The sequence below is a fragment of the Sphaerodactylus townsendi genome, linkage group LG02 (assembly GCF_021028975.2).
Source record: "Sphaerodactylus townsendi isolate TG3544 linkage group LG02, MPM_Stown_v2.3, whole genome shotgun sequence".
Lineage (NCBI taxonomy): Eukaryota > Metazoa > Chordata > Lepidosauria > Squamata > Sphaerodactylidae > Sphaerodactylus > Sphaerodactylus townsendi.
Genome location: NC_059426.1, coordinates 19,511,206 through 19,531,686, shown reverse-complemented (window position 1 = coordinate 19,531,686; position 20,481 = coordinate 19,511,206). Strand labels below are relative to the sequence as shown.

The 20,481-nt window shown below is 42.6% G+C and overlaps 1 protein-coding gene across 1 annotated transcript in view; it reads left to right on the top strand.

Annotated features, from left to right (window-relative positions):
* FAM117B (family with sequence similarity 117 member B) overlaps positions 1-20,481 on the top strand; it is a 36,693-nt gene that overhangs the window by 6,608 nt on the left and 9,604 nt on the right. The window contains exons 2-7 of the mRNA XM_048484716.1: positions 10,271-10,422; positions 13,336-13,428; positions 14,325-14,438; positions 17,209-17,352; positions 17,989-18,214; positions 18,716-18,836. Coding sequence (XP_048340673.1) covers positions 10,271-10,422; positions 13,336-13,428; positions 14,325-14,438; positions 17,209-17,352; positions 17,989-18,214; positions 18,716-18,836 — 850 coding nt within the window. The remainder of the gene's footprint in view (positions 1-10,270; positions 10,423-13,335; positions 13,429-14,324; positions 14,439-17,208; positions 17,353-17,988; positions 18,215-18,715; positions 18,837-20,481) is intronic.

Below are 20,481 nucleotides of genomic sequence, written 5' to 3'. Positions count from 1 at the left end.
GGGATTTGGGCCTTTAATTGATAGTTCCATGGGAATGTCAACTCAATGTATGGCAGCTGTGAAAAAAGGCAAACTCTATTCTGGCGCTAATCAGGAAAGGAATTGATAATAAAACTGCAAAGATTGTCATGTCCTTATATAAAGCCGTGGTGCGACCACACTTGGAGTACTGTGTTCAGTTCTGGTCACCACATCTCAAAAAGGATATTGAAGAGATAGAAAAAGTGCAGAGAAGGGCAACGAGGATGATTGAGGGACTGGAGCACCTTCCTTATGAGGAAAGGCTGCAGCGTTTGGGACTCTTTAGTTTGCAGAGGAGACGTCTGAGGGGGGATATGATTGAAGTCTATAAAATTATGCATGGGGTAGAAAATGTTGACAGAGAGAAATTTTTCTCTCTTTCTCACAATACTAGAACCAGGTGGCATTCATTGAAAATGCTGGGGGGAAGAATTAGAACTAATAAAAGGAAACACTTCTTCACGCAACGTGTGATTGGTGTTTGGAATATGCTGCCACAGGAGGTGGTGATGGCCACTAACCTGGATAGCTTTAAAAGGGGCTTGGACAGATTTATGGAGGAGAAGTCAATTTATGGCTACCAATCTTGATCCTCTTTGATCTGAGATTGCAAATGCCTTAACAGTCCAGGTGCTCGGGAGCAACAGCCGCAGAAGGCCATTGCTTTCACATCCTACATGTGAACTCCCAAAGGCACCTGGTGGGCCACTGCGAGTAGCAGAGAGCTGGACTAGATGGACTCTGGTCTGATCCAGCTGGCTTGTTCTTATGTTCTTATGTTCTTATGCAAGAGTCTTGCATTCCGAAGGTGTCAGGTTCAATTCCCACAATTTCCAGTTAAAATGATCACAGTTTATTTTATTAGATTTATAGCCTGAATTTTGTACATGAGGTCCTCAAAGCAGCCTACAAATTTTAAAAACACAGTAGTAACTTATTCCTCTTGCTGCTCTGTCTTAGATGTTCATTCTGTTGATGGCATTGGGGCTGGATGGCATGTGTTCTAGCCCCTTGTTCCTAAAACTAAGAATGTGCTCGGAGTTTTTTATGCTAGCCCCCCCCCCCCCCCCAGTTCACTTTCCTTTGCAGCATAGGGAAGTAGAGATAAAAAGATACTCCTCAACATGATGTGTACTGCCAGAGCCAGAGTGTTGTAATGGCTAGTGTTGGCCAGATTCAAATTACCACAAGGCTGACTTGATTACCTTGGACCAGAAAGGCTCTTAGTTTAACCCATCTCACAGTCTTGTTTGTGAGACTAAATGAGAAGAGGAGAACTGTGTACACCACATAAGAACATAAGAACAAGCCAGCTGGATCAGACCAGAGTCCATCTAGTCCAGCTCTCTGCTACTCGCAGTGGCCCACCAGGTGCCTTTGGGAGCTCACATGCAGGATGTGAAAGCAATGGCCTTCTGTGGCTGTTGCTCCCGAGCACCTGGACTGTTAAGGCATTTGCAATCTCAGATCAAAGAGGATCGAGATTGGTAGCCATAAATCGACTTCTCCATAAATCTGTCCAAGCCCCTTTTAAAGCTAACCAAGCCCCTTTTAAAGCTAATGGGCTCTTAAACTAAAAGTGCAAGAGAAAAAGACTGAGCCGGGCTCAAAGCAAGAAAGAGCTTGGTGCTACTACTATGCTTTATATGTTACTGTTAAAATGTAAGGTGGCTCTCTTCCTGTTGCATTCTTAGGAGAGCCAGCTTTGCATAGGGGTTAGACCAAGGGTGTCAGACTCATTTGTTATGGGGGCCGGATATGCATGAATGTGACTTAGTTGGACCAGGGCCGGAAGGGAGGGCGTGGCTTCCTTGGCTGGTTGGGGGTGTAGGCCTGGACTTGGGAACCTGCAGCAGGGTGAAGTGGCTGCCTTGAGAAGACTTAATTGGGGCAGTGAACCATCTGAAGTAACCTCCCCCCCCCCCAGCTCCCAATCTGGAATGAGTGGGGGTTGCCTTAGGTGGGTCACGGACCTGATAAGCCCCCTCAAGGGTCCAGATTTAGCCCCTGGCCTGCATGTTTGACACCCCTGGGTTAGACTGTCTGAGTAGGATCTGGGAGACTCCGGTTCAAATCCACGCTGTGCTGTGTAAGCTTGCTGGATGACCTTGGGTCAGTCATGCACACTCTGTTTAACCTACCTCTTAGCAGCTTTGGGTCACTATTACGGAGTAGTGTAGAAATGCTACTTCCACTTTATCTCTGCTCCCTTCTTCCTGGTCCCTTTTCTGATGTGCCTGGTCTTTTATGCCTGCAGCTGTGTACCCTTCTGGTTTTTAAAATCTCTCTCCACTCCTATTTACCCATGGCTTCATTCCTATTTTCCTCCTGCGTTCTTATTTTATCCACTCCTGTTTTCCCCCACATACTTTCTTATTTTGGGTACCATTTTGGGTCACTATAGCAACCCAATGTGCAATCCAGTGTTTTTTGTTTTCCCCACAACATTACACATACTCAATCATCACTGTCCTTTGGAGGGGGAGTGTGTGTTAGATTCCATTTTTTAAAAATGCATTTTTCTACAAATCTGGAGATTTCAGAAATACATTCTATGTTCCTTCCTCCACAGGGATATATATTTGGCTATTAGATATATAACAGTAATTTTAAATGTGAAAAGCAGGGCCAGCATTTTAAATAGCTTAATATTTAGAACTGGGAAACCCTAACCCTTAATTTGCTTGCCTATTTCATGCTGATTTTTTGAAAAATCGGGAAAGAATATTAATCTCTGTATATGGGGGTTAAAAAATGTAATTGACCTGATGGTGACTCTAAGCCAGGGGTCTTCAAACTATGGCCCTCCAGATGTTCATGGACTACAATTCCCATCAGCCCCTGCCAGCATGGTCAAGTGGTAGGGCTCATGGAAATTGGAGTCTGTGAACATCTGGAGGGCCATAGTTTGAAGACCCCTGCTCTAAGCAGACAGCTTAGCTGTATGTTGCCTATCTTAAGGCATGGTTTATGCATGCAGACAAGGTTTATGCATGGATGAGGTGGTAGTATATGTGTGTTTGTGTGCACTGTCAGGGTCGACATACAGCGACTCTGTATGGTTTTCAAGGCAAGAGATGTTTGGGGGTGGTTTGCCATTGCCTGCCTTTGCAAGGGCTGAGAGTTCTGAGAGAACTGACCGGCCCAAGGTCACCCAGCAGGTTTCTTGTGGAAGAGTAGGGAATCAAACTTGGTTCTCCAGATTAGAGCCCACCACTCATTGGAAGAGTAGGTTATCAAATCTGCCTCTCTGAATTAGAGTCCGCAGCTTTTAACCACTGCACCATGTTGGCTCTCTACACCGTGCTGGACTATCCCAACTGCAATTGCAGGTGGTAGATTGCTGTTTTGAATGTTTCTTTGTATACAGAATCACATGTAAGCAGAAAAAAGAGTACACCAAACAACAGGATGAATCTTTCTCTCTGATGGTGATTTCCTGTTTGCATCAAATGTTTAACACAAGGAAGAATTCCAAAATAGGATCCCACTTGATCCTTCTCCTGTATTAGCTAAAGTAGTCCAATCTATCTGCTGCCTCCAGGCTTTAGCACCTCCGTATCATTCCCCTGCCTATGCCTTAATACTGCCATTTTGCCTGCACAGTCTCTGTTTAAGATATTGCAAGACCAGCGGTACTCACTCCACAGCTTGCAGAGCGCCACAATTGCAATTACTAAGCAAAAGAATCACATTTACTTCCATCTCAGGCTTTCAGCCTACCTGTTCCTTTGGTGGCAGCCATTTCCCTGCCAACCACAAGTCCCACCATGCAAAGGCCTTGCCACTGTCCTGAAACTGGGGGCCAGTGCTACATTGCAGAATGGTGCTCAGGAGAGCCCAGATGGCCCTGTTTAAAGGCTTTACAACTTTATCTTTTAAATTAGCAGGAAGGTTTGGAGAAGAACACAAATCTATAGAGCAATCCTGTGAAGAACTACTCCACGCTAATCCCATTGATTTATGTGCAGTTGGTCAAGCGTAAATCTGCAGAGGATTGTGCTATAAATGTCTTCTATGAAAACTTTGTTTTGCAACCCAGGCAGCCTTATAGGGTTTGGTTGCCTCGAGCCATGCAAATAGTTTCTCCTGTCTGTGAAAGTCTGTCTTTCAATGTCCAAATCACTTAAAGTGATCTTTGCCTAGACTAAAACTGAATCAGACTCTCGTCCTTCATAGTTGATAATTGTTAAGTAATTGTTAAGTAATTAAAATAGCATCTCGAATGATGAATTTGCAAAGTTACCACCAGCAGGTTAGTGCTTTGTGCTGTTCTAAGAAGCCGCACTTGACACAAAGAATTGGTCTGACTAGTCTTCCATACTCTTTTCCACCAAAAGATCTAAGTGGAATTTTAACTTCATCTGCCACATGATGGATCCTCTTTGTTTTAGAATGCTCCTCTTGGGTTTACCATTTAGCTGGGACAGTTAGATTCGAGTCCAGAACAGTAGCATCTTAGACACGAGCAAGAGTTAAGCTTTTGATAGTTGAAGGTTCCTTGGTAGAAATGGAGATTTGAATCCTTTTATCTGAGATAGAAGATGGGTGGGTGTACCTTTGCATCCTTTGTGTGTTTCACCATCCAGTCAGAACTGACTTACGACGACCCCATAGGGTTTTCAAGGCAAGAGATGTTTGGAGGTGATTTGCCATCGCCCGCCTCTGGGCTGTGCCCCTGGTATTCCCTGGAGGGCTCCCATCCAAATACTTGCCAAGGTCTAGCCTGAGAGTGTGTGATTGCATCCTGCACAAACATTCTTCGGGCTAGGAAAAAAGGACTCAGCTTCAGCCCCTTTGAGGCTGGCATCGCTTTGTCTCATTGAAACCGCTTTTGAATTGTTGCCTGCAAAATGTTAGTGGGTGTGATGCATGGGGAAAATGGAGTCCTGTTGCCGGATTAAGGTTAGCTGAGTTCTGTATCACCATTTCTGGCCAGGGGAAGTAGTAAAAGCCTGTTGTTGTAGATTTCAGAATGCTCCCTTGTGGTAACCTAGGAAGAGATCCACTAGTTGGGGTATGGAGTCCAAAAATTCTGGGACCCCCCAAAAGTACTGGAATCATTTATGGCCGAATAAAAACACTTTCCATATTAAAGCTATTTGAAGCTTCCAATGGAACAAATTTTAAATGGGTCTATATAGTTCTCCTCAACTCATCTTATCCTTCGATCTCATTCTACTTCTACTGATATAACTTTACTCATCTTATCCTCACATCACCTCTGAGATAAGCTAGTCTGAAAGACAGTAACTGGCCCAAGATGGCAGCTAAAGCTGTGCTCCTTAGAAGCAGCAAAACTCAAGTAAGTCCATCTTATTACAGACCTCTCAGCTGATATGTAGGATATAGCTCAATAAAGCACAGCTTTGTGTTGGCACCCTTGCTGGACAACTCCGTGTCCCAGGGACACTTCTCAAGCTTGTTCTTTCATAGCCTTTCAGAAGCAACATGGATATTTTTATTTGACAGGCTTTTGAAAGAGGTGCTTAGTCTAGTCCCATGGTGGCGAACCTTTGGCACTCCAGATGTTATGGACTACAATTCCCATTAGCCCCTGCCAGCATCTGGCAATGCTGACAGGGGCTGATGGGAATTGTAGTCCATAACATCTGGAGTGCCAAAGGTTCGCCACCACTGGTCTAGTCAATGTTATGAGGTATGTATCCTTTGTATGTACGGATCCTTACAAGGACATTTGCAAAAGCTTTTCATATACAAACATTTAGTAGCTGCTCTATACAGGATAGTAGCTCAATAATAGAATATTAGAATAATAGAACGTTTTCCAGAGAAAAGGTCCTACGTTCTTTCACTTGAAGATGCCAGGGACTAAATCTCAGGTAGCAGGTGGTGGGAAAGCATTTCTTCTGGCTGAGGTCTTGGGGACTCTCTGCCAGTAAGTACATGGCACTAAGTGATTTGAGTTGGTATAAAGTAGCTTCCTTTGTTCATGTACTTGTTATTACAAATGGTAGTCATTTGTAGCTGTAAAACCAAACAATTTCTTTATAACATTTTCTGGTTATCTGGACACAATACTTTCCTGCCAGAAAAAGTGCATGCCAAGCTTGGCTTTAATTGTATTTCTCTTGCACTAACTTTCTTGAATGGCATGTATATATGATTCAAAAAATAACATTCTTTACTGTTTCTATAGAGTGTCTACATTGGCCTCCTCAGATTGATTTTATTATATTTTCAAATCACATTTATACCTATCTTAGGACAGGGAGAGAGAGAGAGATGACAGTTGGATAACAACATGTGATTTTGAATTATTGAATGAAATTCTATGTCCATATCTTTGTGCATAAGTGTTTACTTTGAAAAAGTTGCCCCAACTGAAAAACAACCAAAAGTTTTGAAAATCTTTATTAGACAGTACAACTCTGATGTATGTGACTGGTTCCTTTATTACCATCTAATATGTACATATGTTATAATAGGAATTAAAGTGTTCCCTTAATGTTTCATCCTGGCACTTGTATATCTTAAAGTAAGTACTGTTTTCTATAGTAGCCTGTAATTGTACAGGAAAACTAAATTGTATTGCAACCATTGGCTGTAATGTAATTACGTCTAATAAAATTAAGGGACTGCTGAAATAGCTCTATTGTTCAGAAGCCCAGCTGTTGTAACTGCTATCTTGAAGCCAATGCATCTCTTGTTATGTAGGTCACATCATGTGAAACTAGCAGCTGAACAGTTGTGGTGGTGGTGGTGGGGGGGGGGAACGTAGCAACATGAGACTAGAAATATAACAATGAAAAGACCACACAGTCTGTTGAGGGTGCACACAATATTTTTTTAAAAGGTTCTGAAGCAGCATGGGAATAACAGAATGCCTGTTTAGATTGTACGTTATTGTCTGAAAATAGTGATAGAGTTAAATGGTTACATGCAGTTCTTGTACAGTGAACTTTTCACATGAGTCTTGGCATCAGTCCAATAAATTGTGTCTATTTGTCTATCATTTGATTGATCTTACATATGTGTGCAATATATTTTGTGGATGGATTATAGGCAGTGAGCTCTCTAGCTCTTATAAGCATGGAACAGGGTGATGGTTTCCATTTTTCAATGGTTTTGTTTTTCATTCCTCATTACATAGTTGAACTAATAGCCTCACAAACAGAATTTTTAAAAATGATTTTTGATTGGAAGATGCCTCTTTTAAACAGCCTTAAATTATTCTGACGGTGGTTTTGTTTCTGAATGTAAATTCTTATATCTTATACTTCAGAATCTTAAAGTGTGTTATGTTAATGCATATGAAAATAGCAGGTGATTGGCTGAAAGATGATTAAACAAATTAATTAACAGTTCCACTTTCAATTGCAATGTCAGGTTTCCCACGTCATGCTTTTTGATTCCCATGTAATATAATCCTGCATCTACCTTTAAAAAACTGGGTTCTTCCAACAACTATCGGCAGCAGTGTATTAAAACAGTGTTGCATATAGTGCTGTGTGTGTTGAGATTAAAAACCCACATTGGAAGAGTTCTCATCCCTTGAGTGCTAATGGTGTGATGTTCTGCCAAGCAGCATTGCGAATAGCCATGATGAAAACTTGTTTTGAACAGTCTCTGTGATCACGTGCTCCTGACACAGTTGGCTTGAGTAGTGCCAAATAACTGGTTAGCATATATATTCCTTCTGCAAAGAAGGTTTGAACACAATTGCCTTGCTTGGAGAGATCTTTTAGAATCAGTGCAAAATCAAATGATAACCAGGTATGAGTGTTGGGGATGGAACACCAGACAAATGGTGCTTCTGAGCATAATGGCCTGCTTTTTGTTTGTCTGCAGCTGGTTGCTCTTACACTTCCCCCCACTTAGTTCAGCAGTTGAAGCCTAGTTAATATAACCTTTCCCACGCATAGAACAGCTGATGTTGATTAAAACTGTATTGCAGATTGCCTAGTCTTCCTTCCCACTGAGCAGTGACACATTTTAAAATATTATACCTCAGATAGATTTGGCAAGAATATATCCACTACTGCAGTAAAATACGCACTGCATTAATGGGCAGATTTATTAGTACTGGACATTATTTCAGGTGCTCCTAAAGTTTTATAGACAAAGAGGAAAGAGAGATCTCCACTAATAGTGTACTGAATTTTTGCCACTGGAATCTTAGCCTCCTTAGGTAGAAGTGGTTGAGAAGCTTGAAATGCTTAGTTCTTGGAAATGTCCATTGGCCTTTTGGACAACTGCTTGGGTCATGGTAATTATTTCCCCCCAAATATTCTTCTTGCCAGCTATGTGACTCCATAAAAAAAAGGAAGAGGAAGCCAAAAGGGAGGGACGCCTGCTAAAGGCAAAAGCGTCAGCAACTGAGCCTTCACCTACTTGTTTTGGCTTTACTAAATTCTAATTGTGACTGTGGTTTTGAAATATGATCATAGACTAAGTGGTACCTTCTGATTTCTTTCGAAGGGGTACATTCAGAAGCAGTTAGTCTTCGAAAAGCCGACTTGAGCTACTTTCTGATTGTGGGTTAAATGCAAGAGCTGGGCTGGATCAGCTGATCTAGTCCGAAATCCTAATTCCTGCTATGGCCAACCAATGCCTCCAGAAGGTCTGCAGGCAAGGCACAGAAGCCAAGGCCTTTCCCAGTTGCCATCCAGTTCTGTTCTGTGTAGTAATTGTGGCTAGTTGCCATGACTAGACATATCTTAAAGCTAACTAAATCCATGAAAATTAATGTATCAGATGGCAGTGAGTTCCATAAACTAATAACTCCTTGCCTGATAGAGTGCATATCTGTCTATTCTGAGTCTGTTGCCTGTCAGCTTTTCAGGGTGTGCTGTCAGCAGGCAGGGCATGGTCGGGTCCTGCCTTGCAGGGCCAAACAGGCAGCAAGCAAAAGCATAGTCCAGTAACAATCCTCAGGTCATGGTACAGGAGAACCAATAAACAGGCTGGGGATCAGCGATTAACCAGGCACCATGGTGACAGGTAACACACTTGTTGCACCCAGGCAGAAGCAAGCTCACAACAAGGCTTATATAGAGAGCCTTGTCCAAGGAGTTGGGATTCTGCAAGGAGTTAATCCTCATCAGAGACAGACACTTCTATCTTCCCATATCTTGCTACAATATAAGCACTCCTCCTTTGCTACTGCAGCAGCTGCCTCTGCTTCTGCCTCTTGAGCACAGCTGACTCATTACTGAGTTCCCTAGGAGGATCTGCATGCTCCTCCACCTGCATGTCATCAGGCAGGGAAGGGCTGTGAGTTGGCTCTGCTGCCTGGTTTTCCTCAGGAGCAGCCAACTCTTGCTGCACTGTGTTGTCAGATTCTGTATCAGAGCTCTGTATCCTGGTACCCAGGGGCTGGCTCATGACACCGGGTATCCAAGTTCTAGTATTTGAATTATGTTCTAGGAAGAGAAACCTTTCCTCTACCCTGTGCATAATTTTATTAGCTTCTATCATATTCCTCCTCTGGGTTGAATCTAGCAAACTTAACTGCAAGCTCAACTCACTGAGTCTTTCCTGCCCCTCTTTTTGCTGCTGCTCCTTGTTAGGGTTGGAGGAGCCATTGTAGCAGTGTGGGATGCACTGCAAGAGCTTGAGGAGGTACTTGGGGATGCATGCTGCCTCCTACAAGCAGACATACTTCCCAGGTACACAGAGGTACACCTTTGAATCTAAGCGTGTGTCTGAAGAAATGTTGGCATTTGATAGTTCTTGCCCTTAAATGTAATTAGTTACACTTGGTTTTTGGTGGTTAGTTTTATGTTCCTTAAATGGCAGGATCTTGCAGCTAGCTAAGCAATTGTTCATTTCATGGATTTCATTAATAACTTTGTAATTGCTCTATGAGAGCATATTTTGTTCCATTTCTATCTGTAGTTGAACGTGGTTGTTTAGTATTCAGTTTCTAACTGCTTATACCTTAAATCAAAATTTGCATGGGTGTCAAACCATTTGTAAGTAAACATCTTCTGCATCAGAAAAACCTGCTGGATCTTCAGATTCCATCAGGGAACACAAAGGTTGGGGGAAAGGTAGTTTTGAGTCTGTTAAATGAAGGAGAAAAAGTTGATGACCGGGGAATAGCAATGTCTGTGTTTTGCTAACAGAATGCTGATTTAGTCAGTAATCATACTAGAAGAAGCTGGCAGAAGTGACACTTGAGGGTTTACCGGTCAGGTTGTAAGCCAGACAAGGGCTTACGATGAGAGAGCTGAATATGTACGTGAGTTTTATGTTCACTTACAGAGATGCATTTTCCTTTCAGTTGACAAACAACGGCCGCCATCATCAAGCCCTTCCACTGTTTCTCGTCGCACGCCTTCTCTAGACATACTAGCTGCTCCTTACCTTGCTGGACAATGGCCTCGTGAAAATCACGGACAAGCGGCACCTTGCATGAGAGACAAAGCGACACAAGTAAGCTGTTTGTATACGATTTCAAAGCTGATAAATATCAGCCATGCAGGGCTCCCCTTCCCCACTCCACCCAAGTCCACAAGTGAGCTGCTGTTGTGGCTAGGTAGATAAATTCATGGACATTTGGGACTGTTCAGTTCCTGGATCAGTATGGCAGAGTGGTGGCCTATGCTGGATTTCTTACAGTGAATGAATAGGCAATGCTGCAGCTGGATTTGTTCCAGGCTTAAAAACTGGGTTCTGAAACAACAGATTTGGGCAGAGCAGCCAAGGGCTGTGTTGGAGCATTCATCTCCTTCTGTCTTCATGATGTGTTGTAGCCTCAGCTGCTGAAAGTGTTCCTGCATATTGAGGGCCAGGGCCATATGTGCTAACTGTCTGCGCATTAAGGGGATGGGGGTTACTCACTGTGAAAGAGTAGGGAAAGTGAGGCATAGGACTAGCAGATGGCTGTCCAGGCAAGGGGAAAGTGGGTTACAGTGGGGACATTCATGAGATAAACAATTGAAGGAGAAGCACCTCGTTTTCTGAGTTTCCACTACTCCGAACTGGGTGTTATGAGGTTCTGGCACCTGCTAATCCCTAGCAAAACAGTTGGAGTCGGGAAGCATGCTGCTGTCCCTCTGCTGCTGTCTCTTTTGCAGTGTAGTTTGGAAGTTCAGTTCTGCGAGCAATTTCTAAAAAGGGTGTCTGTGACTACTAGCTCTGCCATCTTTCTTCTGTGTGTAAATTGTTGACCTACATCCAGGTTATTTGCATCATTGCAACAGATGGGGTTTGGGGACTGAGATATATCACACATAAATTTGGGGACAGTAACTTCTAGATCAGAGAAGAATGGGCAGGGCAAGTTCCAAGCAAGGAAAACGACTTATTTATTTATTTATTTATTTATTTATTTATTTATTTATTTATTTATTTATTTATTTATTTATTTATTTATTTATTTATTTATTTATTTATCAGTCTTATATACCGCCCAATCCCCGAAGGGTCCTGCTCACAAATAATTAGGGAATTTTTAGACTTTGTGAGAGATGTTGCTACTGTCAGAGGCAACTTTAATAGTTCTAGTGCAGTTGAGGCATTTGATTCCCAAAAGGCAAACTTTGAGGAAGTTAAACTTAAAAACACAAATGAGAATGTTTGCTGTTTCCAGGATTTAAAAAAATATAAAAGTCTAGCTGAGAAGAGTTGAATGAGGAATAACATTATATTGCCAGTATTGAATTACAAGTCTGTGAATGCACACACAGCATATCAATCTTATGCATCAATTTGGTTAGTGATTTAAGTGAAACTGCATATTCTGTGCATGAGACATGGCCTAAGAGTCAGCACAGGTGTACTGTTGTAACCCATAATTGTGGAAATGCTGACTGCTCATTTGAGGCAAAGCTTAAGGAAGAATGTAGTATAAACAGGCAAAGTATATTTTGGGTGAAAAAGCTTGTTTCTTCCCCAGATTGCTGTACATAGCCAGATACCAAATAGCCTTTGCTCCTCCCTCTGTTTGCACACCGAGAGATTCGGAATTGTCTGATCTGATCAACCTTCAAGTTGCTGTGAAGTCCAAATGTAGGCACCTAAACCCACCTACGTTTGTTTACTCCCTGCAGATGGGCATTCTAAATTTCAGTTTAATCCCAGTTTGTGGCTCCAGATGTCAGAACATCTTGGAGCCTGATCAAGCCAGGAAGCTTTGAGTGCAATGAAAGGAGTAAAGGGGCTATCCTAACACAACAACTAGCTCTATGTATTGGCATCTCATATGGACATCTGGATGGGTTTGCTATTTGCACAGTGGAATTATCCGTTCATTGGCTGCACAGTGGAAGTATGTGTGCATTGGCTGCATCTAGTTGCAAGTTCCACCAATGCACTTTTTGACACTTAAATTCAGCTGCAACCACCATGAGTAGATCTGGTATGCCTGGCTCGTACATCTTCCTTCCACTTAGACTGAGCCAATTGTGAGACCAAATTTGTTTGTGTGGAGAACATATTGCGATGGGTGCCACAAGTGCAATTCCATGTATATTAAGTTTAAAATTATGCAGGTGGAACTTGGATAAGATGTTTAATTCAGGAATTTGCAACTGTCTTGGCTAACAGTTTGCTTTCCTGTGGCATACTGTAATCATGGTTGGGTTGATTTAGATCAAGTTGGTGTTTGTTATTGCATCAAACAAAGATGCCAGCTTTGGTTACCCTTCTGATAAGCACGTTTAGGAATTTGTTGTAGCCAGTAAAACATACCAGTTTGTAAGCTAAGCAGACCCATTATATGGAACCCACAGAACCTTTGCTCATGTAGCCTGCTTAGATTTGTGTTATGGATTTCGAGGCAAGAATTTGTAATGATTTCTGGTAGGGGCACTGAGCAAGAACAGAGAATATTCCTGAAGCCAGGACTCCTGTTGGTTAGAATAGTGCAGGAGGTCGAAAGAAAAGGACCATTCCTTTTGGCTGGAAGACTGAATTTATAGGAAAACAGTATTATGTGACCAGTTTATTTCTTTAAAACATTTTTATGCCTCTTTTCCACCTGGTCAGGATCTGACGGTGATGCACATAAAATATTAAAACATTTAAACAATTTAAAAACATTTTAAAAGCAAAATAATTCAATAAAAATACAAAACAGCCCATGGTATCATTAGCATATTTCCATGTTTACATTTCCTGTCATTATATGCATAGAAAGATGAGTTTTACTATGATGATAGAAGGTCATGGACTTGGTTTTATGAGTGTGTGACTCGACTTTAACACCATCGTATCAAAAATCAGGACATTTGAAGTGTTTTAATCTGATTCTGATTTAAATTGTTGCTTTTTGTTTACCAACATTCTGCTGTGATGATTCTTTTTAAAAATGTCTTTATGATTTTTGTTTTTGTTTTTTGGTAGACTGAGAGTGCTTGGGCTGAAGAGTATTTGGAAAAGAAGAAAGGTTCTCATAAGCGCTCAGCATCTTGGGGCAGCACAGATCAACTCAAAGAGGTTGGGAAATACACTGTGTATTCAGCTTTGCCCCAACACAGACACTTTCTGTTTCATGTGCCCAGAATGACTGCCTTGCTACCTGTAAATAAGAGTTGAAAAGAGAAATGCAGTTTAAAAGAACAAACAAGATCATTTTCTTGAACAGGAAGCAGTACAGAAAAGAAAGATCTGACAGAGGACAGGATATCAGCAGTCCACTAAGCATATCATTAATGTGGGAAAGCAGGACCCAAAAAATCTCTTACTGTAACCTTTTTAGTGGTTTTACAGTTATCAGCACCGTCATGTACACAAAGTTGCTGCTTTCTTCAGTTTGGTTACCATCATCTTACGATATTTGCACACAAGAATTCTTGATATGAGTGAGCAGTGAGCAACGGGGCAACCTTTGTTTACCCTTTGGACTGACCTAATGGGAAGAGGCCCTATGGAACAGCTGCCAGTTGGTGGGAAGTTGCATGTTGGTGACATAGGTTCAGTAGGTTCTCATGGGTTCTCATGGAGCTGGGAGAATCTCTCAGCTTGCTGCTCTCCATCCTTTGTTCAAGAGAGGGAGAAAGTGTGTGATAATGCTCTGCCTTTGTAAGAATTCTAGAACAAGAGTGGGATGGCTGAGCCGGGCTTCCCCCCCCTCCCCCCGTAGTGATGGATGCACACTGAAGTTACTACCAGGAGTTTGTGAGGGGTGGGGTGGGATGTGAATGGTCTCGCTGCCAGCATGTTCTAGGAGCAAGAGAACAAACCTCTGAATTTCTAGCAAGCTGGCTGCTGTTTTAAAATAAAGATTCTGGCAGGATAAGCATACTTAATGTACATTTTGACAGAGAGGTATGGAGAATGCTGATGCTATAAAATACGGGAAATCTAAAATGCTTGCTTAACTGTCCCATCAGATTGCCAAGCTACGGCAACAGCTGCAGAGGAGCAAGCACAGCAGCAGGCACCATCGCGAGAAAGAGCGGCAGTCTCCGTTCCATGGCAATCATGCAGCCATTAACCAATGCCAGGTGAGATCACCCTAAAACATAAAGTTTTTAAGGATTTGTGTCAGGAGAACTTTATTGCAGGGGGCTGTCTGGCAGAGTGGACCCCTGGACCCAGGAGATAGTGACTTCAGGCTACACCATAGAATTCTATTCTCTCTCCCCAGATCATGTGGTCATCTATTTCCCCATTGTTCAAAAATCCTCCCAAAATATCATGAATCCTAGAAACCGTTCAGCCTGTCAGATCCATTAATTGAACCAGTTAAGATCCAGGAGCCATCAACTTTGTGGAAGAGGCAGGGTAAAATTTGTAAGAAAATAAATGAAATGCCAGTTCACCCTGAGCAGATTGGATTTGTTGCACCACTTGGAGAGCAATATTTGTATATTGTCATCATTTGGAGTATCTTTAAGGAAGTGGGTAAGTTCTTAGAGAATGATAGAAATCTTGCAGCAACTCTAAGCCTTGACTTGCAGATGATAATGGTGGTAGGAAGCTCTGTCCAGTCGCAGTTGACTTATGGTAACACTGTAGGGTTTGCAAGGTGAGAGATGTTCAGAGGTGGTTTGCCATTGCCTGCCTCCATGCCACAATCCTGGTATTCCCTGGTAGTCTCCCACCCAAATACTAACCAGACTTGACCCTGCTTACTTCTGAGATCTGATGAGATTGAACTACTCAAGTTGGAGCAGACTTCTTGATGCTTCACCCAAATCCATTTGACTTTTATTCCAGTCCCAAGGCAATGACCTTGGTTTTCCCCTCCTGCATTTTATCTTTACAACTACCCTGTGAGGTAGGTTAGTCTGAGAGTGTAAGGCTGAACACCACTCAAAGTCAACATAAAAAGAAGAACTTTATTGATTTGGGTCGCCCTTGCTACAGGGTGCTGGAACTGAGGATTCTTGTCCTCAGTTCCAGTATTTATTCTAATTACAAAAACAGTATTTATTCTAATTACAAAAACAGACAGCAACCAATCAGCTTTTCCCCTCTCCCCAGTTCCTGGTCTCTCATTGGTTCTGACAGCGCTACATAGAACCACATTTCAAACAAATCAACTTTCTTCCTGTCAGTTTCCTTCATTGTCCAAATTTCACACCCATACATAGTAATGAGGAATATACTATGACTTGAATTAATCTTGGTTGCCAGTGACACAGCCTTACACTTAAGAATCCTTTCCGGCTCCTTCATGGCCGCCCTTCTCAGTTTCAATCTCTTTCTGATTTCTTGGTTGCAGTCCCCTTTTGGTTGATGATGGAGCCAAGGAACAGAAGATCTTGAATCATTTTAATTTCTATGCTGTCACCCTTAAAGCTGTGCAATTCCTACAGATTGGATTGTATAGAGGACTACAATCATAGCAATAAATGGATGCTTGCTTGTGCTTGGAAAGTATCTAAATACCGTGTTTCTCCAAAAATAAGACAGTGTCTTATATTAATTTTTGCTCCCAAAGATGCGCTATGTCTTATTTTCAGGGGATGTCTTATTTTTCCACTCCACAGCTGCATTCTCTGATGTTCTGTTCGACGGGCATGCTTCCAAACAAAAACTTTGCTACAACTTACTTTCTGGGGATGTTTTATATTTAGCACTTCAGCAAAACCTCTACTATGTCTTATTTTCAGAGAAACAGGGTAGTAGAAAATTTAACATCATTCACTGGTCATTTTCTCTATTCATTGATTTAATCCCAATATCTTTTGCTTGAACTGGGCGTGGAATTTAACTGAGAGCTAATAAATAGGATCAAGTATAGGATCAAGATGTGACTTGGCACTGAAGGTGTATAGGGTCTGGTTCTGGCACAGGTTCTAGAGGACTTGATGATCTTCACTTGTCTCTTTGCTTCACTGGCAGTCCTTTAAAAGAAGGATGTATCAAACTTTGCAGAAAGAAATGAGCAGGAATTGTGGCCATTTTACTTTGTGGCGGCATTGGGAGTGCAAAGCACATCTCCCTACCCCACCCAGCTTGAGGGCTAGAGAAGCTGCATGTCTGACAAAAGGATACATATGGCGGATCAGGTATCATTTGCGTTTTCTTGACCTGTAAAGGATTCTGGGATCACAGGTCATGTGACTGTTTTTAATATGTACAAAAACATTCTGGTATCATACTAAAAGATAAAGCAGGATAGAGTCTGGCGGTGGCTCTAGGGGTCAAGGAGGCGGAGAAGCCATTGGGAGCAGGACAAGGTCCTCCGCCAGGTTGCTTGCGCTCCTTCTCACTGTTGCCAGTTACCAGCTCGTCCCCTTGTAAGGACCACACAAGGCTCATAGGGACTTTACGCCTCAGCTTGAGCTCGATGTTGCACAGGTCTGGCAGGCAACGATCTTCCATGGCTTTTGAATCATGAAGGCTTTTCGGATTAAGAACTGTGTGAGTGGTGACAGAGGAAAAGGCGCTCTGAGCCCTTTCAGCAGCACTGCCCTCCACTCACCAGCCTCTCCATGTTAGTCCAGTTTAGGTAATCTGGCTTGGTGTTTGGGCTGGGTGGAAGGTTGGAGGGGGCTTGGGAGGGCTGGGGCTGCCCTGCCGGCCCCAGCTTGATGTTTGATGCGGGGTGAGGGTTGGAGGGGGAAGACGGGGGAGCGGATAAATTCACAATTCTGCTTGCATCTTCCAGTGGGACAGAGTGTAACCCTGACGGACCAAGGGTCTGAAAGTGATGGCCAAGGGTTTGATGTGTCATCATAATAGAACATGAACTAGCTATGCTCTGGTTCCCCAGTTTCATGCAACAGAGATGTAAACTTGGTTGTCCTTGTTCGGATTTTTCAGGCTCCTGTCCCAAAGAGTGTGCTAGTCCCTGTGATACCAATCGCCAAGTCAACAGGCTCTCGTTTCCGCAACAGCATAGAGGGACTTAATCAAGAGATTGAAATAATCATAAAGGAGACAGGAGAGAAGGAAGAACAGTTAATTGTGAGTACACTCCGGCTGTTGAATATATATCCTTCAATGCACAGTATCTGTGTGGTATTTAATGCTCTCAAACTACTAATTGGGCAGACTTATTGTGGAGCACAGAAGCGAAGCTGACAAGCAAATTAGAAAAGTAGTATTGCAATGTGAAGGCAAAGGATTATATGTACTGTTTTGACGTGGGGTCTGTGCTGGGAAGACTGGACTGGTCAGTAGGCATTATTTCTGAAAGTATCCACCTAGCTGTGTGCTAAATATTTGCAAGACTAGATGTAAGTGGGAGTATCTGGGAACTGTTTTTAAAGGAGAAACTAAGACACTTCAACTGGGGTTTTGTGGCACCTTCTTACAGGCAATGTAGTAGCTTTTTTTGAGTGAGATCATCCCTTCAAAATCCTCTTAAGTAGATACATTTTGCACTTCCTTGGAATGCCTTACCAGACCCCAAATCTCCTTAAGTTTGGCTTCCATCTCTGTTGTTGTTGGAGTTTGAAGAGTAACTAATCTTGTGCTAAAGAGCTTTATTGAAGGGGAGACCTCAAGTAGACTATTAACGTGTAAAGTAATTCCTAACCAGACAAGATTAGTAGTCTCCTACATTGCAAAGGGTATATAATACATGTTCCCTTCCAACAGCCGCAGGATATTCCAGATGGGCATCGAGCTCCACCTCCTCTGGTGCAGCGCAGCAGCAGTACCCGAAGCATCGATACTCAGACTCCCGGTGGAGCCGAGAAGGGCAGTAACAACAGCAGCCGGTCCCAGTCCGTATCCCCTAGCTCTTTTCTTGCCATCTCCAATGAGGGCAGTGAGGAGAGCCCGTGCTCTGCCGATGACCTGCTCGTGGATTCAAGAGATAAAGGTATTGCCTGGGACAGTGCTTTTTCTAGTTTTGCCCCATAACGACCTTTTGCCCCATAACGACCTTTTGGTCCAAGAAACCTTGGGTGGTCTTGATTTGACACTTCTTAAATTGGGGAAGTGGCATTTATGGGACACGTGTGCATTTTTAGGCAGAGGAGTCTTAACTAGACAAGGAAAGGACTGAAATATTCTCCTAAAAGGGGAGAAAGGTTTGAACAGCTTTCCCAGGTGGTCTCTAAAGATCAGTGGCCTCTCTGCAGCAGGTATGCTCCTAAGCCACATAAACTAGAGATCTTTTACAGATCTAACATGCTGGTACAAGAGACTGTCTGCATGCATAGCATGGCGATGTTCACAGAATGCCAGTAAGATGGTGCTTTATACTTAAAAGGCTTCCTTTAGCTTTGTATGTAAAGTAATCAAAGCTGAGAGAAGCAAGGGAAGTGATTTATTGTGGTGTTTTGGTATGTTTAATTGATTGATGCTCTGCTCACTTTAGAGAATGGAAACAACTCCCCACTGCCCAAATACGCCACATCACCAAAACCCAACAACAGCTACATGTTCAAACGTGAACCTCCTGAAGGCTGTGAGAAGGTGAAAGTGTTTGAGGAAAGCTTGTAAGTAGCTCGACACTTCAAAGAACTAAAAATCTAATACCTCAGTGTTAACAAACATTTGGATAAGCCAACGGTTCTCAACCTGTGGGTCGCGACCCCTTTGGGGGTCGAATGACCCTTTCACAGGGGTCGCCTAAGACTCTCTGCATCAGTGTACTCCATCTGTAAAATGGATAAATGTTAGGGTTGGGCGTCATTCCAACATGAGGAACTGTATTAAAGGGTTGCGGCATTAAGAAGGTTGAGAACCACTGGGATAAGCAGTCCAGCATGCTGTTTTGCTGCTTTGACAACTTATAATTCAGCATTTATTGAAAGCCAAGTGCAGTCTCTTTATAAGAGACTGTTACAGAAAGCAGGGGGAGAATTTTATCAGTGCATACTGTTGATAGGATAGTGATGACTTTCTGGCTAAAGAGCCACAGGACCATTTCTCCTCTATTCAGTGCCTCCAGAGTCCACCTCACCTGTAGGATGAGGCCTCAGCTCTTCTCACCAGTTCCACCCTGGAAAGTGGAAAGAGACTGTGGCGGCCCCTCATCCTTCAGAAAGCGTCTGGAGTGTCTCCAAAGCTCAGTGTTGGACTGGGGATAACACTTTTCTCTAAAGGAAACCTTTCCTCAAACGTGATTGGGTGCCTCCTGTTTGTTCCTTGGCAAACATGTCTAAATTGATGAAACCTTCTTTGTGAGCTGGGCTCAGCTTGGCCTGCGGGCTGCCTGTTGTCCTCAATATAAGCAAAAGTAAGAATTCTGTTTAAAAAATGACATCAAATTCCGACTTTGACATAAAACCAAACCTAGCACAATTGCTTTTGGCACTAAAACTGAATAAAATTTTGTCAGAATTAATAAGATGACAATGGTCAAGGAGAAGATGTCCTTGTGATTGCCTTGAAAGCTTGAGAAATTGAATGAAATCCTAGCTTAGTGACTCAAGTATGAACTAAAGAAGATTCTCCATATTTGAAAATGAAATAATTATTCATTTCACAAGATTGCTGATCTCTGCTGGAATTACAAAGTGCTGTTGACGTTATAACTTGGGGTCCTGTGAAGGATTTCGGTAGGCAGAGGAGTAAACGATTTTGCTGCTCTTTGCATCCTGTAGACCTCTACCTCCTTTGATGTTTCCCAGGATTCTCTTGTCCCCCAGAAGCAGTATTTTGGGCTTCTCTGGGAGGGGGAGGTGACAAAGTCATGCGCCATGGATGGAAATCATTTCTCTGAAGAAATCTTCCTAGGGATCCAGCCTTTTAGTGCTTTATGTACATGCTGCAGAAAATTGTAAAACTGTATCTTAGAGTCTTAGACAATCTTATGTTGTGCTTGTGTTTAAGTTTTCAGGCTAGACAGGACGCTTTGCCAGATTATTAAGGATGGAACTAAGTCTAACTAAAAGCAGCTTCACTGAAATTGTGGTTAAATTCTTTGTCCTTCTCTGGAGTACAGAGAAGGATCATTGGTACTGGCTGTGAAACTGGCGTGTTCCTATAAATCTTGTAAAATAAAAATATTGACACAACAGTAAGATAATGAGGGTACCAATTTCACATGCCTTAACCTTAGCCAGGCACTCACTGTATAATGGTGAAAAAGGACTGCTTAAAGTTGTGGTGCTACCTTGCGTAATGTGGTTGTGAGTG